This window comes from Xiphias gladius, chromosome 16 (assembly GCF_016859285.1).
Source record: "Xiphias gladius isolate SHS-SW01 ecotype Sanya breed wild chromosome 16, ASM1685928v1, whole genome shotgun sequence".
Taxonomy (NCBI): Eukaryota; Metazoa; Chordata; class Actinopteri; order Istiophoriformes; family Xiphiidae; genus Xiphias; species Xiphias gladius.
Window position 1 is genome coordinate 7,695,001 of NC_053415.1, and position 25,011 is coordinate 7,720,011.

The 25,011-nt window shown below is 42.0% G+C and overlaps 1 protein-coding gene across 9 annotated transcripts in view; it reads right to left on the reverse strand.

Annotated features, from left to right (window-relative positions):
* Window positions 1-25,011, reverse strand: part of pard3bb (par-3 family cell polarity regulator beta b) — a 219,763-nt gene that overhangs the window by 7,108 nt on the left and 187,644 nt on the right. For all 9 annotated transcript variants that reach the window (XM_040147956.1, XM_040147955.1, XM_040147954.1 and 6 more), the window contains one exon: window positions 13,673-13,749. In XM_040147956.1, the coding sequence (XP_040003890.1) occupies window positions 13,673-13,749 (77 nt within the window). The remainder of the gene's footprint in view (window positions 1-13,672; window positions 13,750-25,011) is intronic.

Below are 25,011 nucleotides of genomic sequence, written 5' to 3' on the forward strand. Positions count from 1 at the left end.
TTCTCTTCTGCTAGAAAGCCAACCAACACGTCAGTCTGCCAGCTGCCATGTCTGTCCATGTGTTTTCCCCGCCCCTCTCTTTTTAGAATTTTTATGGCTACAAGTCTGCCTGCCAGCCAATCTGCATGACTTGCTATCCACCTCTGAGCCTGTATACCTGTGCCCATATCGGTCGGTAAATCTGTCACTACGCATTTGGTCCCTGACCACAATGCCACCAAGGCAGAGATAAGAGCTGTGGAGAGGTAACGGGGAGGTGAGGAAGGCAGGGCAGAGAGGAAGAGAGAGATGAGTGGCAGAGAGAGTGGAGAAGTGGAGTGAAGGGGGAGGTATGACGGAGAGATGCAGATGAAAAACAATGATTAGAAGAGAGGTAAAGAGACAAAAACTAGCAGCAAGCAGCAGAAAAAATAGTACATCTGTAAAATTTACATTTTCATCAGCAGCTTTTGTGAAGAAATGCTTTACTTTCATATTACCAATATGACAAGATGTCACTTTTTAAAAATCAGACTGTATCAACAATAAGAAAAAAGAAAGAAAAATGAAAAAGGAAAAAGGAAATGTGGCTAAAGAAGATAATGAGATTAATATTAAGAAACAGTTGCCTGTTGCAGTTTGACAAATGTGAAATATTCTGGCTTTCACTGTTTCCAAGGATTATCAGTAGAATTTTTTCTCCATTTTCTGTCATTTTACAGACTAAAAGATTAATTGATTAATTAAAAAAAAACAATCGACATACTCATCAATAATGAACAGAATCATTAGCTGCAGCCCTAGAGTCTTAAGAGAGTTTCCATATTGGGAGTGGAGGAGAAACCCGGTGGGAATCTTTAGGGAATCCACTGCAAATCCGTTGGCAAGTTTGGAATTCTCCCTCCAGGAACCCAATGAGCACTGCACAGCAGCTGGGGATTACAGGGCAATGAGGATGGAACCCATTTGTGGTGCACGCACACCCACACCCATACCCACACCTACACCCACACCCACACGCACACGGATAAGTACACAGTATGTGAACTGAAACTCTTAGGTATACATACAAACACTTAAACAACCTAACATTTTGCATGAACACACAAAAGAGAAGACGCACACTGAAAACCTTAGCTTAAACGCATTGCTAGCTCCTAATCACCCCCTCCCAAACCCCACATACTCTGGAGGAGGCAAATTGGCCCACAGCTGGAGAGGAGTTAAAACCAAATGAGGAGGCTGGTGGTCTGTGTGTGTATGTGTGTGCACATGTGTGTGTGTGAGAGAGGCAGAGAGAGAGCAAGATAGAAACAGAGAAACAGATGTAATGAATGAGAACAAATTCCTGGCACATGCAACAACTAGTTTAACATAACTGAGAGAATAATCAAACCAAAACGAAAGAATTGAAAACTTTCCAAGCAGAACAGAATGGAATGGAAGACTCAGTTTGAAGTGAAATTCAACTGTGTAATACCTTTTAGGGATGACTTTTTTAATATTGTTGGTTATGTAGATAGGACACTCAGGGTACAGAGGTTAAACATTTGAAAGGGAAAGATTTCTCTCCAGGTCTGACAGTAATTGAGACTAATGTGAGTATTTCCAATTCCCTGGTATTTAAGAGATTTCGGAGGGATTCTGGGAGAAACAAGAAGTTGTTATACTATGTCCTCTGCACCTGCCCCTCTCTCTCATAAACACGCACACTTTCACTTACTCTTTCTAAACGGGATGGATACAGCTGTTAAACTAGTAGAAACACACACACACAAACACACACGAACACACACAGACACACACACACACACACACACACACACACACACACACACACACACACACACACACACACACACACACACACACACACACAGCCATCTATCATCCCAGCCTGACTCGAGAGACACAAATATCTTTAAGAAAGAGAGACAAGGCGTAGCGTTGTGACACAACACATTAAAAAAACTCCTGAGAGCCAATGACAGCCACATCGCAGATGGATCGTCTCAATAAAACCAAACAGTAAAGCAAAAACACAAACAACAATGCCTCAAATTAGAACAGAGGAAAAGTTTTAGATGAGAGAGGGAGGGTTACAGAAGGTGAGAAAAAGAGGAGGGAAAGAAACGGGGGGAGGTAAACAGTGATATTAAAGTAAGTGAAAGAGGAGCAACGGGAGGAAGAGGAGATAAACTACTGCAGCTTTAATTCAGTTATCTTCTTTATGAGTCTTTATAGAGCCGAGTCCTCACCTTGTTTAGATATCCATTTAAAAATGATTCTAAGTTTGAGGTTTGGAAAGCACTTCATATATTCAAATTGCATTCAACAGTGTCAGATTCTTTGTCAATAAGAGTCACGCTATTCTGACAGTCTGGTAATAAAACAGATTAATAGCTCAAATTGTTCCACTACTGCTGTCGTAATGTCATTTTGGGAGCCACAGTGAAAATGGAGCTGCCATGATATAATGTCCCTGGAGTTAACTTTTTTTCATCTTCCTAATGTGATACTTCATTATAAAGCTTTAATCAGGGATGCAACACAGTCCAAACAATGAGGCAAAATAATCTTAAGTGAGGAATAATGAAGGGTAGAGAAAATATTATTTCTTCTACCTAAAGAAGGGTGGAAAAGACAGGAAAGTCTATTTATAGGAATATTGTACTGGAATGAAAATGAAACCTGTGTCATATCTTAAGGTTTTTGCAAATTACATTTAATATCGGTTTTGAACTGGTTAGCAAACTCGTTCGAGCTTAATAGATCACTATATTGTAAATTATAGCATCAAGTTAGTTATAAAATTGTAAAATCATTTGGAACTCAAAAATGTTAAAAAAAAAAAGTTGATCAAGTAATGAAAATACACTTGTGTAATAACAGTCAAAGTGTCTTCATTATAAACAAACATGCCAGTACATGTTAGATAGATAAATAAATAAATAAAATAGGGCCCTTGAGCTAGCCTAATGTCCTTCCATTACAATATTACATATTAACCAAGGACAGTTAACAAATATTTTTTTTAACACATGGAGCATCATTAAGAACTCTATAAAACAGAACTCTAAAACATTAGATGAGTTTCAAGGAAATGAGTTGTTTCTCATTAATATGCACATTTATGCTGCAAAAGTGCTTCAAAAGAAGAAAGCAGAAATTACATCAGGCAGGCAGTTAGGCAACATTTTCAGGCATCAAGCAGGGAGGTAATGCTTTCAGCATGACTGGCAGTTGTCTTTGTTTGACTAAGTAATAAGCACTCTAAGCTGCTGTGTGAGCACACCGCACAGGTACAGTATATGGCATCTGGAACTGTCTTAACAGTAGTGAAAAAAACAAACTCTTAACCGAACGGAGCCAAGTCATTAAAAGTTGTGCTTGAAGCAGCAGAGAAAGGTTTTTCTGTTTTATTAGGAGAAGCCCAATAAGACACTAAGCTGTTTTGCTACTTATGGTTAAGTGGTTACATACTGTGTGACTAAGGGTATGTATGTGTATGGCAGAGTTGGTATTCTGTTGGTTCAGCTGTCAGTGTGGTTTGTACTGGTGCTTGTGCATATGTGTGTGTGTGTGACCTCCAAATCTCCCTTGACTCCTGACCTCTTGAAGTCACATGACACTCTATCAGTTCCCACCAAACACTTAGACGATGGGGTCAAAGGCTAAGCAAGGGTATTATCAGCCAGGATTAGGTGGCATACCAAATACATAGACATAACATTCAAACTCCCAATACCATTTGGTAAAGTTAACAATCATTTGGTCTAGGACTGGACCATTAGTAACCCTGCAACTGCAGTGGAAACCAAGCTAACTTAGCGTTTTGTCATTGTGAACATCATTGATGTGGGTTAAAAACAGCTGATTTTCAGGGTCTCACAATAGGCCTTAAAACTAGACTTGTGCAATTGACTGCTAAGCAGCACCACTGCCACCAGAGACGAGCTTTCAGCAGTAAGGTGGAGCCTGATTTTGATGAAACTGAGCAGATTTTAGTCAAATATTATCTATAAGAAAGGAGTTACCAGCATGCAAAAAATAAGAATCAGACATTATTTCACTAGGGATTTTTTTATCAACTAAAATGAAGATGCAATCTTTGTCTATTGAGATGTCTACTAATTTTGTGTCTACGTGTCAAAGATGTAATTACTGAGGACTTCACAGCAGGGGAACATTTGTGTCAAAACGACTAGCCAACAAGGAGCATACAGGGGAAGCCAGGGATGGCATGAAGCTTACAAGACAGAATTAGTCAAGCAAAAGAGAAGAAAAGGGAAATAAGGTTGAAGAGGAAGCCAAGAAGAAGACAATGAGGTGAAGGGAAATGAACGGGGTAAAAGAGGGAGCGCAGATTTCAAAGCTGAAGAAAAAGGGATGATAAATGAGTCTACAAGTAGAAGAGATTGAGCCTTCCAGATGGAAGTCTTGTGAAGCTGGGAAGAAAAACATGAAAGAGGGAGGAAGAAAGGAGCAGAAAATGAGAAGGGAGGAAGAAAAAGTAACAGAAGAGAGGGGGGAAGAATAGAGCAGAAGGGAACAAAAGAAAAGAAACGCAGAGAAACAAGTGCTGCCCTCCAGAGAGCTGGCATGCTGAAGGTCAGCATCTGCTGAGAATAATAGGCCCTACTTTAGAGGACAGCACACGCATGCACGCACACAAGCACTCACCCTGACGCTTGTTCATACAGTTCACGTTTGAATGAAACTAAACACCTTTCAGGGGCTCCTATCTGTCTTTGTCAATAAAGTTCTGTCAGATATCATTAATCCACCTGGATGTCATGAATTACAAAATGACCACTCCAAGAAACTAACATGATTACATTCCCCTGTGTATGTAAGTATGTGTGTGAACACAAATTTGGATGTATGTGTGTAATGGGTTATGAATGTGCGTGACTGTGAGTGTGTCAGGGTACTTGTATTAAAGAACACAGTTGAAGTGTTAAGAGAAAAAAAAAAGACAAAGACGGGCAGAGAATGAAAGGATAACGACCACAGGAAGATAAAAAAATGATAGCGGAGAACAAATGAAAGGGTAGAGTAATGTAGTAAGTACTTAAAGTGAAAAGTATGAGAAAAAGCAAGGGCGAGAAAGAGGAAACAGGAGAATCAAATTACAGTACAAAAAAGTAAAAAGTCTGTGAGAAGAAAAGGAGAAACAGTACTGAAAGAAGAACAAAATGAGATTGGATAAGGACAGAAGAGAAACCCATTAGAGGAAAGTGAGAGGAACTGAGGGATGAGGGCCTTCCAGATGGTAGGAGACTGTTGCCTCGGAAACACAGAGAGGGCAGAACAATGGGGATTTGGAGTGGTTTTCGCATCCCATCATAATATGGCCATGCCATTTGGAAACTGAGCAACAAAGCTACAGCCAAAAATCGCAGAGACTGACAATTTACTGCAGGCAGCTCCTCAAAAAAAAAAAAAAAAAAAATTCTGATCAACGTGTCAAATGAGAGATGAACTTATGGATCGACAAACTAAGACACATGCTCTGTACTACCTCATCATGGGTTTCAGTGTCTTTCAGACCCAGTTCATCAGTTCATGTCATTGCAACTCTTTTCCCATTGCATACTCACTCTCGCATTACCTGTTACACATCAGCTCCACCCTTGTGCACACGGATCATCTTGAAATTGTCCTACGACATCTGATCAACTATATTATCTCTTAGACAGATTAGAACACATAATACAGATGGCAAATGGGAACAATAATATAGTGACAGCAGCCAGAGAAGACACAGATTTAGGAGAAGAAAATGTTTCAGTATATACAATTAGATAATTTAAATACGTCCTTTTACATAAACATGTTCTAGAGACCAATTTAAATATAGGTGTGATGAATAACATAATCTCATTGAATTTTTACCATTATTATGTTTTAATTATTTCAGAAATGAAATGAAATTAATGTTTCATATATGGCTCTGTTATAAAATCTTCAGGTGTATACATTATTTTGCAAGTCACGCAACGTCAATAAAAGATAGCTGTCCTGCATAAGCATTCAGGCCAAAATATTAACGTATTCCAACTGCACTTTTCAATACTATAAATAAAAACTGTCCCAGATGGCCGAAGGGTATCAGCAAGTAAAAACGTGTATAAATATCTAAATGCTTTTTATAATGTACAATTATTTCATAAGTGTTCAATCTTTTGTAAGAGAGTTTAGACGAGCATCACTTTAAACTGTTCTGAAATGCACCTTACGAACTGAACAAGTCCACAAACTCTAATATCAGAGGAAAATGATAACCTTGATTGCACAGAGAACCTCTTGAAATTAAACCATCAGTCATGTTAAATGGTGCAAACCAAGTCTCTAGCCATATCACCTTTTAGGTACTTCACTGTGTAACAAGCATTACGACGGACTGATCCCATTGGCAGTGAAGTGGCTGCACCTTGTAAGTATCTGAACTGGCCTTGTCTGTCTATAATGTGTGAAATCATTCAAACTAAAAATGACATTTAGTTATGGCAGCAGCATACATAACCACTTATAGGCAGTATAGTGGATGACTTCCTGAAACATCATGAAATCCATTACTGGTAACACCATATCCCATTCAAATAGCTTCAATTATATCGCATCTTGAGCCAATAAGGTTCCCCTCAACAAGATGTAATAGTTTCAGGCTGGTAACATTTTGCCCTGTGCACGACCACAGGATACAAATTGCTGACAAAATTACAATCCTTCAATAGCCACTAATTTGGTAGATGAAGAGGAGTTCTAAAAATGTACTTTGGGAGATTGTAAAAATCCTGGCACACACACACAAGAAGGGTCACAGATTCATATGAAAGGACTTTTAGGGAGGAATGCAAACATACATAGACGCATGCACAAACATGTTCTCTGCGTTTGTACGGTACCTCAAGAAAACTTTGCACTTTTGCACTTTACCTATGCACAAGCTGCTGCTAAACCTATTAATACTCCTGCTACAGTGACTTTGGTTAAAAAGTGGCAAATATTAAATTTCAGTTTCATTGAAAACATCAAGTGTATTTGCAACTTTAGTAGTGACTGTAGGATGTTGGAGCTGAAGGTAAATGTGTACATTCATTCAGTAACTTGACCACCACAGCCTCACTGTTTATTTTAATGGCAAACCCCTGCAATGTTGAAGTAATATGAGCTGCTTCCTGTTTGAACAGATTCATAAATCTTCATAACAATTCATCGTGCCTTCCATTTGGTATCCAAGAATTTGAGATGAGCTCAGTTTGGGCACACACTAATCATGTTGCATGTCTTAGTTTGAGTAAGGGGAAAAAGAACTTTGAATGCCTGCACAAACACTTTTAATTATCATTTAACTATGAAATATAACTTTGAGAATTTCTGGAAAAAATGCTTGTAGCAGTACAGGGACGAGGGATGGTCATTAGGCTGCTTCCAGATGTTAAGATTTCACAGCTGCAACTGTTGAAATGTATGAAGCACAGTCCATCTTCTTGTTCTTCGAACAGAAGTAAATAACAACATATAATTCTTAAATGCATTCCCCACACATTTCATGATTGATCAACTGTTGTAAAGTACAGGCAAACTATTGTCTGCCCTGACAAAAAGTCATATTCAAAATAGAATGAAGATGTGATACCAGTTTTCAAATAAGTATTAAATAAATAATCAATAGAAATAAGAGGCAAATTTTGACTTTACACATCATGTGCAATGAAAGACGCCATTGCTAGCTACTGAAGATAAGCTTCATTACCTGGGTATTATTCTGCCACGATGAAAAATGTATGTGTGTAAATTTCCTAACTTGTAGTAAACCTCGACTCCACATGAGCACAGTATTGCTTAACACCAGGTCAACTCCAGGATACCCCAAAACCTGTTAAACATATGCCAGCTGGGACCTGAAAGAAACATTTCTTCCCTCACCCCAGGATCCAGATATAAGAAAGCATGTCATACTCTTGTCATGCCAGGACCCACTGGTTCTGCAACACATTATGGGTTGTAACCTAGCATTTTAGAGACCATGATCAAGATCAAAGCTGTGACCAGAACTCTCTAAAGCAGCAGTGGGTGAACACATTAGAAACACTAGAAGCAGGGAACAATATAGGGTCAAGCGAGAGAGAGAGAAAAAGAGAGAGAGGGGAGGAGGGGAGGCAGTCTATGAGAGGCAAAGTCTTTCTTGGGCTCCCCTACATGGCTTACAAACAAGCAGAGTCTTGATGAGTCCAGAGACACAAAGAAAAACAACTGGACAATGGGTTGGTTTGTGCCGCAGTTGTAAAGTGGTCTGGGAAACTCTCAGGCCTGGTTGGGAGGTCTTCTCAAGAGAGATGGAGGAAAAGAGATGGAAAGAGAAGTGAGAGACATGCCTATTTCATTTCCCTCCTCAGCAGAGTGAAATGATATTCAACAATGTCCTTTTCACCCCAAGTTCACAGAGAACAAGAAAGAGAAGAGGAGGGCCGGAACGAAAGAAAAAGGAAGAAAAGCAGAAAGACAGAAAGTGAAGTGGAATAAATGAGGAAATACAACTAAAAGAGACATACAGGCAGAGCACAAGACACAGTACGACATCTGCTTTCTAATTTCTAATCATCTAATTATCATTATAATGAGGAAGTGACAGCCTTCCCAGAAACCTGAAGAAGAATTCTGACTGGCTCTTTAAATCCAATAAGAGTAATAATAAGGACAAATGGGAAAGGGTGTTTGACTAATCAAATTGGGTCAAGCCTGTGTTTCGAACAACAGATAGCTGCTATCAACAGAAATTTTTGGAGAGCGGAATCATGTTTTTAATCAAAGTTGATTTAGTCCAGTGCTATGTGCTATAAAAGTAACATGCACAAGAATGAGGTCTTCAAAAGCAGTCATCAACGGAAATATGGGCTGATGTAAGAAAAGGGTGTCACCAAACATCAGAAAAACAAAAAAGGATGGGTTTAGTTTATTAGTTTATGGATATGAGTGGGTGGGTTATATCACTCCAATGTAAACCAATTGATCTAATAAGTAAGTTCCTTCCGTTCTTTCTTCTTCTTTCTTTTGTTCTTCCTTGATGATATTACGGTAAATAATTCTGTCAAAACCTAACACTGTTAACATTAAAGATGAGCCTGGTGGGAAATCTGTCAACTTCTAAATTGATTTTTTTCCCTTCTTTTTCTTTCTTTTGACTTTGTTTGTTTCTTGATATGAACAATACTATGGGAGAAAACCAGCATGTATACATGTGTGTATGTGAGACAGAGAGAGAGAAGCAATGTGCACATGGGTAAGTAATGGCGCACACATGGTAGGGGCGCAACCTGTTCATGTTGAACATACACACACTCTGATAGCCATCAGCTGACCCCAATATGACTAAAACTCACACACACAGGTGCAGGCCCACCCACAGTAACAGGCACGTATGCATACAAATCACTGAAGTTATTTTAAACAGATGTATATTCATTAACAAACATGAAACCCGCAATTAGAGAGCAGTTTCATGCCATGTAACTGCAACTTTCCGGGTTTTCTGAATGTCATACACCTCTCTTTCACTTTGTTTCAGGTCTTTCTGGACTCTTATCTAATGAAATGGAAAAGTGTGTAGCTTTATCTGAGCCTGTTCTTAAAGCGAATAAATGTAAATTCCAATCTTAGTCCTAAACAAACATTATAATAGGTTGTAACATAGGTAGGGGTACAGGGATACTTTCTCATTCTTGGCCTTGTCCTTGGTCATCATATAATAACACCACTGACAGAAAGTGAGATGGAAGGAAAATGGTGAAATACAGAGAGAAGGTGCGCTGTGGAGGATGGGGGCGGGGGTGGGGGTGGGAGGCTGGAGAGGTAATTTCAAGAAAATGGCAGTGAGAGGAGACCTTGGGGTGATTTGTAATGAAAGGACATGCTGTGTTGTGTCTTCCCTTCTTTCCTTTTCTGTTGTCAACATTCCTTTTCTATGAAAGCCCTCACCTCTCGGCTCTTAAGAAAAAATCCTTTAAAAGAGTAAGCAAGTTAAGGGTGCTATTTTCTGAATTTTGAAGACAGATCTATAAATATCAGCAAGTGAAGTACTGAATTTTTGAATGGGTTACAAGTTGCTGATGGACTAAAATCACCTGCAGAAAAATGCTCAAACAAATAATATGCATTAATATTCACCATTAGATAACATCAACCTTTGTTTTATTTGTAAGATTATTTTAGATGCACTAGAAGTAGTAGGAGAAGAAGTACATTAACTGCTAAAAGTTTGTTCTACTTAAAATCATGTTTAAATACTCCGGCAAAAAATGACTTTAGTGCCTGTGTATCTTTTTCTAATACATACATCTAATTTCCAAAGCTCTTAATTTTATGGAGTAGTAAAATACACAATAAGCCCTCAACAGACTCTTCTTTATTTCATGCAATGACATTTGCTGACAGTATGTTAGATAAAATGTTTCAGCTTTAGGCAGGCACACATCCTCCACTGCTGCTAGGTCATGTTTTAATTTTAGAGCCATCAAAATCTCATTTCACAGTGGTTTCAAACACACGCACGCAGGCACGCAGGCACGCATGCACACACACAGACACTGACACTGACACACACACACACACACACACACACACACACACACACACATGCACAGCCAACCCAGTGCTCCAGTTAGCTGATTTTGAGTCAAACATACAGTACCTGACTAAGCAGCCCTACAGCTATTTTATGGACTCACTATGAAATAATATAAACACAAATTCACAAATACACACGGGCACATACACAATCATGGCCCCTCCCACACACGAATACAGGTATATAGGTATGCAGACACTAGATACACACAGCCTGCCAGCTATTTCTGGGACAGTGGCGAAATAATATGTTTTCATAAGGTCATCAGCCTGGATGTAGTTTCCAAACATGATCTATTTCTCTGACCGTTCAGACGCTGAAATATCTCTTGAGTTAATTGACAGCAGGAGAAAGAGTGTAGATAGAGATGCAGAGGCATGGAGAATGCTAAATAACGACAGAAGGAGAGAGAGATGAGTACCTTTTGGACATAAAATCTCATTTATAGGTTTATCTGTGTTAAAGGCTGTTACAGCATGAAGTTCAATGCTCAAATTCTTTTTGGCATCCATTTAAAAAAAAAAAAAAGAAAAATTAGCTCGCGTAAGAAAGGAAAGTATCTCTTCAGAGTGAAATCTGCGGATTGATAGTTATAGCATTCAAAGCATCACTTCCGGGGCTTCACTGGCATGGCATATGCAAAAATGTCAGAGATGTAAGAAAGCTGTATTACTCGTGACGTAACTGTTTTAAATCCCACTTCAGCCATGTAGAAAATGTTTCAGAACTGTTACCAGGTTGTAAGTGGACAGATTGTCAGAGTGACTTTTATAGGAAAATCACTCGGGGCCCTTTTCAAACACGAGGCCTACGTGTAAAATTGGCACAGCATTTATGGATTACAGTGCATGTCTGAAAGTGGAAACAGAGACAGGGTGTACTGTATGTGAGTGTGTGTGTGTCCAATTTCCCAGATACCACAGCCAGACCTCAAAACCATCATCACTGTTCTCCCTCCCATCTGCCAAAGTCATCACCCACACACAGACATACCCTCTCTCTCTCACACACACACACACACACACACACACACACACACACACACACACACACACACACACGCACACACGAACACGAACACACAGACACACGAACACACTCAGACACACACACGCACACGCACACACGCACGCACGCGCGCACACACACACACACACACACACACACACACACACACATCAAAGAGGTGTGAAATAGCCACCCCTTCACAATTTTAACAGGGGTGGGAACCTGGCTATAAACTTTCTAACATTCAAAACTTCTGTCTGTCATTCCACTTACTGACTTCCTCTCTCTCTCTCACACTCACACACAAACAAACATGTGCTGTTGGCTTGCTAGTCTGCTGAGGTGTTGGTAGTAAGAAGCAAAACAAAATGAAGTGAGAAGAAGCTAGTAACTTTGACTTGAATATATTTTATTTTTAGATGAGTTTATGATACAGTGTTCTCGGGCGAGTTAAGGTATTAAAAGTAATGAAAAACTCAATGAGTAAGATTAAAGGGTTGAGAAGAAAAAGGGGCAGATGAGAAGGAATTAAGAGAGGAGGGTACAAGAAAAGAGAAAATACAGAGATGTAAAGACAGTGGAAGACTAAAGAAAGAGAAGAAAATTAAAGTTGAGGCTCCTCAGGTGGTGAAAGTGGCAATGTTGCAAATGAAAAATGAGATGCTGGAGGACCGGGAGTTACTGGTGATTCCTGGAGAATACAGTATGTCTTTGACTGTGTTTCACGTTAACATGTTTAAATAGTCAGTGAACAGCTGTGATATCATTAATGTTTCAAACAAATTATAAAGAAACTTGTATACAACTGTGGCCATTCAAGGACAGAATATTTATCTGACTACATCAGAAAACCCATCATGAGAAACAAATGGAAAAAAATCCTTCAATAATTGATTAGTATACTCAGGAAGCTGTTATTGTTCTTGTGTTGACTAATGTTAGTGATACTTCATGCTGTCCAGGGAGGAAAACAACAAAGTGCACTGGGCAATAGGCTAACGCATGGTGCACAGAAATGGTCGAGCAGTTATGTTTCGCTGCTTCACTGTCAAATCTGACATGTGTCCTCCACTCACCTGTCTCTTCTGTCTTATAAAGCAGCTGAAAAACTACACTTGAAGATAATATGTTAAAAATTAAACAAAGAAAGTTGCAAACAATACCTCATTATTACAACATAACAAACATGGTAATTGATAACATACACCAGCGAAGTATATGTTAATGATATTTTCTCATCATAAAATGCATCTTCTGACAATTTGCCCAACATTTCCCAACAATTTTATCTCATCAAATGACATAATCAAGAAGAAAACTAAAAACTAGATTGCTGGGCGTTAACAGCTAGTTCACTAAAGACCGACTGTAAATCAGTGTCTAAGCGACATCGGCTCATTTATTTGCCGATCTCTAAAGAGGAAAACAAGCTGCAATACATGCACTAATGGCAATAAATCCACGATGAGCTCTTTATCCTGTAATAATGTATACCACTTTGTTATGGGAGAATGAGGTGCTTGAGATTGTGTGTCAATTTTTCCCACAACTAGGCCAAATTGTTGCCAAAATTAAAACACTAATGAAATTTGCAGCCTCAGTATAACAGCTTCTGTTTGAAGTTGGAGACTAAAACACCACACGATAGAGCCACTCATGATGACTTGGATGACTACTGAATGTGCATAAGCCAAAGTAAGTTTTGGTGGGGGAGCAGTTCCAGGATTCAGGGATCAGTTTTCAACCCCTGTATGAGCGTGTCTTCCCCAGGGAGAGGACAAGGTGAGTTCCTGGCTGAGACTGAGGCCTCCAGAGATACACAGAAAGGCATACAGACTATTTAATTAGATGCTTCAAAGAGAAGAGAAGAGAGTAGAAGAGAAGAGAGTAGAAGAGAAGAGAGGAGAAGAGAGGAGAAGAGAGTAGAAGAGAAGAGAGGAGAAGAGAGTAGAAGAGAAGAGAAGAGAAGAGAAGAGAAGAGAAGAGAGGAGAAGAGAAGAGAAGATATTTAACATTTTTCGACTTCCTTATAAAGGGAAGGAGAAGAAGTACCTTGGTAAGGAGGCATATTGACGTTCCACCTCTTCATAACGTGGTGCCAACCGAGGATCTGTCCCTCTGCCTGGCATCTAATAAAGAGAGACAAGTGGTTAGTTTGTTAGTTTACTTAAATCATGAAGTTTTGTTATTTTCAAGTAAAAGAGCCTAAATTTCCCTGCGTCAAAAACTGAAAACCTGTGACCCTTAGTGTGAACAGTGCACGCTCATTAGCTCCTCATTTTCTGTGTGTGTGTGTGTTTGTGACACAGGGGTAATTTATTTACAAAGGCTAGTTATTAGGGATCTAGAGTTCGAGTTTCGGTCTTCTGAAGTTTTTTTTTGAGGGTGGGGCGGGGGTCTCCATCCTAGATCAGGTTACTTCAAAACACGATGGAGTCATCTCGCTCAAATGCACACATACACACACACACACACACACACACACACACAGTCATGTCTCATCTCCGAAGATTATGTCAAGCTGCTGACAGTTCAATCTCCTGTGCATCCTCTCATACTCTTCGTCTCATTGGTTCTCTCTCTCATCCTCACATTTATTTTTCTCTTCCTCCACTTATTTCCATTCCTCTCTTTTTTGCTCTGATGCGTGCACACACGCACACGCATGCACACACGCACGCAGACTCACGCTCTAAGTCTATTCAACAGGGAGATTCCAACTGCTGCGGCACTCCTTAAAGACACTGATGAAACCCCAAAAAACAACCTCAACAAGCTCCATTAACACACACAAATACAAACACACGCACAAACACATGCCACTTTCTTTGTAAGACACATTTCATATTGTAAATGAGACTGATTTTAATATAATGCGGGGTGAGAGATTGGGATATGACTCAGTGTAACTCTACATACACGCTGAACTGAAAAATAACAGTTTAATGCAGCATTACACGGTCCACTCAGGGTCCGTGTAATGCTGAGTGTCTGAAAATAGCGCATCAAATTTAGTCAATCACATCTTTGCCACTGTAAATTGGTGCTATTTGTTTTGATAATACACACCCCTATCTGATAAAATCGCATAACACATAACTATTTCTTAATGTACATTGTTGTACCTTCAAACAGTACATTACTTTATGTCATCTGCACATTTTGCCATAATGTCCTTTGACAGTAGGGTGTACACCATGAAACATTCAAAGATTTTATAGAAAACTAGGTTCTCCTTCTCTCCGCGACTCTAGGTAATGCTGTCAATGCAGAAGGTACTGAGAATTAGATATTACAGACCACGGCTTTTCTTCTCTCTCTGCCTCTCCTCTTCTCTCTGCATTCTAGGGAATGGTACCAGGAGGCACATATAACAGATTTGCTGGTCCTGCTTTCTTTTGAACACCTGTCATTATAGTTTTAATATGTCAGGTAGAGAGACTTTGGGATATAAGGAAGGAACAGAGAGGTGCAGCAAAAGAATGAAAAGGCATTACGTGGAGAAGAAAGGAGGACAGAGAGATAGAGTGAATGAGAAGTAAATGAGTTAAAGAGAGCGGGGAGATATAGAAAGGCTGTCCCAGCCGACAGAGAAGAGATGAGAGGTGAAATATAAAACAAGGGAGTGAATGGGGTGAAGACGGAGACGACAGAGAGGGGAGGTGAAAGAGACATTAGCGACACAATTTAAACAAGATGTTAAAAGAGGGAACTGGAGATAGCGAGAGAGGTGAGAGATGAAGGGGGAATGGCTACAACATCTGGTGGTGACTGAGAGGTGAGTGAGACGACTTAGGGGGGAAGAAAACGCAGAGTCATTAATGGAGAGGGGCAGAGAAAAAGAATAAAAGAGGGAGGCAGGTGTCAAAGAGAAAGCAGATAAAATAGTTTTTTTTTAGAGGTGTCCTTAAGGGATAAGCTGGAATTATTCTATATTCTTCCTGTTGTCAAGAAATCCCGTGAAAAGAGCAGAACCAACGGTGCTTTAGTCCGACTTCCCTACCCTGTCTGTGGCTCTCAGGCAAAGCCCATTGGTTCCTGTAAAGACATACTGTAAATCTTTAGAAAGCAGGTCACAAATACATAGTTTCATTTTTTTTTTTAAAAAAAAGGCTCAGTAATTTAGTGAGACAGCTGGGCACTTCAAACATTACACAAGAGTAAATAGTGCATTTGTTGGGGACTATTTTTAACCGTGGATAAATACACATTTCAGTATATGTGTTGATTGTATGTGGCATTGAATTTAACTAAAGTGCCCGTGTTCATAGTAATGAAGGTCTCCCACTGCAGCTTTGTGGCTCATTTATGTGTTTTCATAATTTGTGTACAACAAAGGAGCTTTATGGCACAGAGGAATAAGATACATCAGGCTTTGCCAACAGGGGCAAAACTTGTTAGCTGGATCAACTTACTGTAGGTTTTGGTCTTTTCATGGGATTTGTCATCAAAAAGAAAAAAAATATAGTATCTCTAGCCTTATGATTTAAAGGACAGTGGATCCTGAACTGAGAAGGTGTTCCAGTACAGACAGACATTAGTGTATATGTGGTTTGGTGCTCCACTGCTCAAATGTGCGAGTCTTGGTTTTATTTGTTTTCTTACACATGGATCAAGAGCAGATTACTATGCAACACAGACTGATGAACGTGTACTGAATGTGCATGTGTGCGTATGAAGCAAGGTAGTGTATGGAGAACAAAAAAAATATCTTTACCGGACCATTGATCACAGACAAGCACAATGATCTGTGGTGTGGGTGTTGGAAGCATGGTAAATATTACTTGCTATAAGTTAACAACAACAAATAAGCTTGTTCATGAAGAACACTTTCTCATAATAAAGTAACATATCTTTGTGAGTGTATACTTCTCTGAGTGTGCCTTTGTGATGCAGCTTTGTTACAGTTTTGTTTATAAATGCAGCAATAAATTTAGTAAATAAATAAACATATTGTTTCGTTCAAAAGAATAGCAGAGAGCATCTCACACTATATTAAAAAAAAAAAAAAATGCAATTCCAGTGAATCAAGGTTGTGTCTACATTTTGAGAAAACTGTTTAGGCCAACGTAACAAAATACATAAGGTTCTACTGAAAGATGCTTACAGCTTAAAATTTGACAATCCTAAAAAACATTCAGCCAGAGGCAGAAGAGCCCCGTTTGTTTGTGAGCAGCTGCCTGTATTAGTCTGTCTGTAGCTGTGTGTGTGTGTGTGTGTGTGTGTGTGTGTAAGAGAGAAAGACAGAGAGAGAAGTTAGATGTTAGTAGACCCTCAGCATTCACAACTGTGACAGGAGTACAGTGCAGGGCAAACACTATGACAGCCAAGCTTCTGTGGGACATATCTTACACAGTCTCTCTTTTTTCCCTCACACGTACACACAGACAGACAGACACACACACACACACACACACACACACACACACACACACTCTCAAAGTTACTTGCAACCACGTAACTACATGTGCACACAATCCATTTTCCCCACACATAAACAAAACATGCACAATCTTTATCTTTCAAGAGCAGCTAATGTTCAAATACACATGCATAGCCTCTCACATTAACACAGCCAAATACACACCCTTCTCTCTCTCCAGGCGCGCACACAAACACAATTTAAACTCACCCCCTCGTGCTCACTGAGGACTCTGGCAGTAGTGTAGCACACTGGTTGGGGTAATGGTCTAGTGAAAAACCATTTCACGGCATAGCGAGCAGAGGAGAGGCAAGGAGGAGAGTGCGGAAATCAAGCAGAAGAGACTGATACTGAAGGGAGAGGGAGCAGACACACACAGACACACACACACACACACACACACACACACACACACACACACACACACACACACACTGCAAGAGGGGCTTATCTCTCTCTTTTCATCAGACCCTTCAATTTACCCATAAAACACACCACCCCATCACTTACAGAACTGACACACACACAGTCTTTCTCCCTCTTTCTTACACACGGCTACACAGACATACACACATAATGGCTCAAATGTCCCATCCTTTTCACTCGAGCCGTCAAGGATTTCAAAGGGATTTAGATCGACATGGAGTATTTGGCAGATGCATACTGCCTCAATGAGACCACTTAGCCCAAATGTGAAGTGTCTCTTTCTTTTTTCCTCCTCTCTCTTCAACGCTTTTTGTTATCTTCTTCGACACTCCTTCATCATCTCCCTCTTCCTCCTCTTCCTCACACCATGACACTCTTTCTCACCTCTCCCTTTCATCCTATTCCTCAATCTCTCTCCCTCTCACTGTCCGCACCTCACCTTATCCTTTCATTAACCAACCCTCCTTAAATGAAATAAAAGGTCTCCTGAGTACTGTTCAAAAACATCTTTTTTCCTCCTATATCCTTGATGATGTTGTCTTACTCCAGCTTCCTTTCTCCTTTCCATCCATCCATCCATCCATCACTTATCCCTGAATTTAAAACTCTCTCTTTATCATGCTCTTTTCCATTAACCTCCATCCCTCATCCCCAATTGTCTTGCTACCCCCTCCCTTCCTAAAATCAATCACGGCAAAAAAAGGAACAGTGGAATCTCTATCAGTCACTTCTGGTTTTTATGTACACCTATCGACTAACAGGGAGTTAGGTGTACCTTCCTCCTTCCATATGTTTCTTTTACTCTCAGTCCATGTCTGTCTTTCACTCCCAGTGTCCTTTCTCCTTCCGTAAAACGGTAGAAAAAGATTTTGCTCCCTTTCCGTCCTCCCTCCATTGTACTTCCCACCCGGCCTCCCATCCCTGTAGAAATCGATGAATAAGGGACGGCAGGTTCTAATCCGTATCAGACATATCGTTCCGCTCAGCCAGCACTTTGAGCTGACTCAATTAAAACACAGCTCTGAAGTGGCTCCGGTTCCTGTATGTGTGTGTGTGTGTGTGTGTGTGTGTGTGTGTGTGTGTGTGTGTGTGTGTGTGTGTGTGTGTGTGTTATACAGCAGCGTGTGATATACCTAATGCCTGTGTGTGTACACATGTCTATGTTAGTGAGTGCATTCAGTTGCAGATGGGTGTGTTTGGAAAGGGCCACCTGAGGAAGCCTGTGACTGCAAACAGCAAAAGATAGCAGCCATTCAGGTGATGATGTGCATTTTACAGTGGCAATAGTGTCCCTGGTGAATTCACATATTATAATTCGTGTCTGGTTTGTAATGAAGAAACAGGGTTATAGCCAGAGTGCGCCATTGAAACAATGCGCCACTTAAAACAGACTAACCCGTCACTACAACCTCCCTCGCCCAGTTGTCCCTTATAACACAACGCCAGGATCCAAGCTCTTTCTTTATCTCATATTCTCATTTTTACATTTTATAAGTGGTATCAACATTTATTTTGACAGTTAGCAAAACTATAAAATGAAATATTGGCTGCCGCCTAATAGATATGCATGGCTAACCAGTGTCCCTACACTCAGCCAAAGATGGTTTGTTGGAGGCAGAAATTCCCACTCTGTACTGTGTTGATTTTTAAAAAGTTAGCTTGGTTTGCATCTTTCTGATGTTCATAAAGACCAACTGATTGAAGTGTCTTTCAGTCAGTGTTACAGTTAAACCCTTGTGAAACAAAGCGATGCACTTAATCGCTTTATTTTTTGATCCATATGATTTTATAATTTCCTAAAAATTATTTTCTGTTTAGAGTAATCAAAAAGCTATAATATATCTACAATATCTGAAATTATTATTATAATGAATTAATATGATATATCTAGATAAAATCGTTAAGATCAATTCTCAAATAATTTTTATATTATTTTGTTGCTCGTACAGAGTATACAGTTTTCACGGTTTGGCCCCCTTGGATTGAGCCATAACTCCCTAGAAAAGTACTACTGGGCTTGTTTGACCCACTCTCAGTTGTGGCTTAAACACTGGGAAACAACAGCAGATCATGCATATATACAGTATAGAAGCTTATAGGAAGTTGATACAGCACATTTACAATGAAATACCCATAAACATGCCAAATGCCATATTTCTAATTGTTCTTTTTAAAAAACTTTTTAAAAACTGCTTCAGGTTTTTAGAGAAACACCTGGCTGTGTGCTGTTAGTTGGATTTGGTCACAGGTTCATACTGAAGGCCATATGTGATGATTTCACCCCAGGCATGCTCTTAATATTTCACATGGATATGGAGAAATACAGCTGTGCTGTGATTTCGGCTATATTTACTTGTAAAATGATCCCTCAGAGAGAAAGTTTATCTCAGCTGTCATGCGGTCAGTGGAATCAGATACATAGAGAGGTGTGCCTCTCTCTTGCCTGAGGGAAAGCCCGACCTCACACTCTTCTACGGAAAGTACCAGACGGTTGCTAGATTTCTTGCTAGGTGCTTTTGCGAAGAAAAGTCGCTAAGGGGTGTGAAAGGTCTCTACATCTAGTGACAAAGGCTCTGAATTGACAACACAGCCTGTAAACGCCACCTGATGACAAAATAATAACCGTTTGCGCCAATTCATTTTGAAAGAACAATGGCCAATGATGTAACTTCAGCACTTAGTCACCTGGCATTTGGTTGACCAATAGTGTAACTTTGTCACACACTCAGACTTAGTCAGTCAGTCACAGACATTTGCGTTTATAGGGCTGCCCCAACTGTTGCGGTCCACTTAAAAAAGGAAATCCATGCATACACTACCACATACTTAATCACACTCTTGCACACGCACATTCTGTGTGTTTAACAGATTAATGCACCTTGTTAATCAAAATGATATTAGTAATATGTCATCTTAGTCTCGAGTGAGGGAGAAAAAATATTACACCTGTCTCCTATGTGTGACGTGAGCTACAAGACACACGCACGCACGCACGCACGCACGCACGCACGCACGCACGCACGCACGCACGCACGCACGCACGCACGCACGCACGCACGCACGCACGCACGCACGCACGCACGCACGCACGCACGCACGCACGCACGCACGCACGCACGCACGCACGCACGCACGCACGCACGCACGCACGCACGCACGCACGCACGCACGCACGCACGCACGCACGCACGCACGCACGCACGCACGCACGCACGCACGCACGCACGCACGCACGCACGCACGCACGCACGCACGCACGCACGCACGCACGCACGCACGCACGCACGCACGCACGCACGCACGCACGCACGCACGCACGCACGCACGCACGCACGCACGCACGCACGCACGCACGCACGCACGCACGCACGCACGCACGCACGCACGCACGCACGCACGCACGCACGCACGCACGCACGCACGCACGCACGCACGCACGCACGCACGCACGCACGCACGCACGCACGCACGCACGCACGCACGCACGCACGCACGCACGCACGCACGCACGCACGCACGCACGCACGCACGCACGCACGCACGCACGCACGCACGCACGCACGCACGCACGCACGCACGCACGCACGCACGCACGCACGCACGCACGCACGCACGCACGCACGCACGCACGCACGCACGCACGCACGCACGCACGCACGCACGCACGCACGCACGCACGCACGCACGCACGCACGCACGCACGCACGCACGCACGCACGCACGCACGCACGCACGCACGCACGCACGCACGCACGCACGCACGCACGCACGCACGCACGCACGCACGCACGCACGCACGCACGCACGCACGCACGCACGCACGCACGCACGCACGCATGCACGCACGCACGCACGCACGCACGCACGCACGCACGCACGCACGCACGCACGCACGCACGCACGCACGCACGCACGCACGCACGCACGCACGCACGCACGCACGCACGCACGCACGCACGCACGCACGCACGCACGCACGCACGCACGCACGCACGCACGCACGCACGCACGCACGCACGCACGCACGCACGCACGCACGCACGCACGCACGCACGCACGCACGCACGCACGCACGCACGCACGCACGCACGCACGCACGCACGCACGCACGCACGCACGCACGCACGCACGCACGCACGCACGCACGCACGCACGCACGCACGCACGCACGCACGCACGCACGCACGCACGCACGCACGCACGCACGCACGCACGCACGCACGCACGCACGCACGCACGCACGCACGCACGCACGCACGCACGCACGCACGCACGCACGCACGCACGCACGCACGCACGCACGCACGCACGCACGCACGCACGCACGCACGCACGCACGCACGCACGCACGCACGCACGCACGCACGCACGCACGCACGCACGCACGCACGCACGCACGCACGCACGCACGCACGCACGCACGCACGCACGCACGCACGCACGCACGCACGCACGCACGCACGCACGCACGCACGCACGCACGCACGCACGCACGCACGCACGCACGCACGCACGCACGCACGCACGCACGCACGCACGCACGCACGCACGCACGCACGCACGCACGCGCGCACACACGCACGCACGCACGCACGCACGCACGTACGCACACACACACCCACACACACACACACACGCACACAATCACACAGAGCTATACTAATGAGGCCTTTCCATAGCCCATCATTCTTCTAATGAGTCTTTGTTGACCTAAGGAGACAGTTGTTCTGCCAAAGTCAACTACAGTATGTCTTGTTCATCGCTCCATTTGATTTTAGATATGCATCAGCATCGTAGGCGGGTAGCCTGACAGAATTTGTACTTTCATCAATCACCTAAACCAGATTTCTGGTTTGTTAAAGGGGCATTTTGGGGAATACACAAATTTTCTTTCAGATCGATACAACTCTCATATCTTTCTGTCTATAGATGAAGCTACAGTCAGGAGCCAGTTAGCTTAGCACAAAAGAGAGGAACCAGAGAAACAGCTAGCCTGGCTCAGTCCCAACATAACAAAATTCATATACCAGCACCTCTAAAGCTCACTAATTAACAAGTTATATCTTGTTTGTTTAATACATACAAAAACCAAAGTGTAAAAACTCTCCTCGAGGCGAGTTCCCTCGTCAGAACAAAGCCAGTGAGCTGTGAAGTTCACAGTTCTCATTGTCCCTCTTGCCTCAAAACTCTGTCCCTTTTCTCCTGCTGTGATTGTGATGTGCCATGTGATCAATACGCTCAGGTCCATTCTGATCCAACCGGGAATTGGACATATTAACACAAAGACCCAAGACCCGAGGCAGTAAAATGACACCCTACCCAATCCAATTTGATTGAGTAGAATTTGGACCCTGCCAGTTTTTGGTTCCTTAGAACCACGTGGACCAGTGAAAACTTCTAGCTTGGAGGTGGATTTTGTTACCTTACAGAGCCAGGCTAGCTGTTTTCCCTCTGTTTCCAGTCTTTATGCTAAGCTAAGCTAACCACCTCCTGGCTGTAGTTTCATATTTAACATACAAATGGTATCGATATTCTCATCTAATACTCGGTTGGGAAGTGAACAAGAACTTTTCCCAAAGTGTTTAAGTATTCCTTTAAAGGGGAAATATATAACCAAATGTACTATATAAGCTTCTCAGAATTAATAAGAAAAGTTTAATGACAAAATAACACTTAAAATTTCAGTTGTTACAGAACAATCCTTTGTTTTTTTCTTCTCTCTGGAATAAAATCTATCAGACTGTTATTTGTCTGCTTGTAGAATTGTAATATATCTTTGAGCACATAAAAAAAAAAAGTTTCACAACCAGAAATCTTAGCACCTGGCAAAGTAATCGCTGAGTCACTGCTATTGATCAACAACCCAAACAAGACCTCTGCAAACAGACACCACTCTGGTCATTTTGTGCTGTTGGGTTGTAAAACCTCACTTGGCCCTGCTGAGAGACACAGAGAGCCACAGGCATGAGCGTGATAGACAACAAAAGTGAGAGTCTGTAACAAAGGCAGGGAAAGATAGTGAAATAATAAAATAATCATGGGCAAATTTGCTTATTTGTTTACGGCCCCAAAGAAGCACCAAACATCTTTATTCACAAACACTCTTCCTACTGAAATGTCAGCAAAGCACTAGAATAAAGGACTAAGAATTAAGACTGGAGCACAGTTAAATGTCACAGCGCTGTTGAGCCTCTGGTACAATTAAGACCACAGAAGGTCAATTTTCCCCAAAGCATGCAGCTTAGAGCATCTTCCATGAATAAAGCGATTAATACTACTTAATGCAAAGCATATCCTGTTTATTTAGTGTAGGTCTGTGAGGGAGTGGAAGAGACTGCATATTAGGTTTGTGTGTGGGTGTGTTTGTATGCATATCAGTATGTAGACCTATCAATCAAATTAATTCCTCTTTTTTTTACATGGCATTTAAAAGTTATCAAGCATGCGACATCCCAGCCAACTTGCAGTAGACACACAACACACACACCTGCTGAAACACACGGATTTGTTTTTGTCACTTAAGAGGACATTGCACTAACTCATATTAATTCCCTGGAAACTTACCTTAACCCTAACCACTACAGGCATAACCTCAACCCTAACCCTAACCAGGAACCAAAACATGACTCATTTGGTGAGGAGGAAGGGGAAAGGGAACGATACATTGTGGAATTGTAGTTGTGGTTGGATTTGTGTTTACACTGGTTTTATGTCATAACTAGTGATGTACTGTTTACTTGTTTCACTGTTTATTGGGGAACATCAAAAATAGACCCTGAGACGCAAGCCAGACACACTTCTGGTTTAGCAAATTCTCACTTTCTGGCATGTTACCATGGTTAACAAATGACCTTGTATGAAACTAGGCTGTTCATGCTTATATAGATTGAGAGATCACTTTCTCAATAGTTTATGATCAGCAGGTTGATTTAACAGAAGTTAAGCCATTTTATGCTAAAATCACATAGCTTCTCTCACACAGTTCTGAGGATTTCTTGCTTTGTTTTTAGACCACAAAGGAACGGCACCAAAGTCAGCTTGGAAGTGGAATGACACTGCCTCTGGTTGCTTGGTCTGCACCAGACTTCAGCAGACAGCTTTCACACCAGCCCAAACATACTGCACTAAATGGGCAAACACTCCAGACTTTGTTTGAAATAGTTAGAAACAAGTTAGTTACGAAAGCACCACTGAATGGTTTTCTTTTGGGGAGGACAAATTTTTTGTCCTTAAATGGGAACTGAATCCCCAGTATGTGGATGTGTTAAAAAATTCTGATCCTGCACAGTGAAATATGACCTTACTGTGCCCTTGCAGTTTCAAAATGCTGCTATTTTTGCATGTGTATATTTTATAGATACATTTATACTTTAGGAAGATAAAATTAGAAAATCATAGAAGTGAAAGAGGGAGAGAGAGAAGGGAAACAGTGAGTGTGGTGGGAGAGAGAGAGATGGGGAAATAAATAAATACATGATAGTAAGAGGTAAGGCGATAGCAGAGAGGCTGGGATTAGTCTCTGCTGTAAAACCATAGGAAAAAT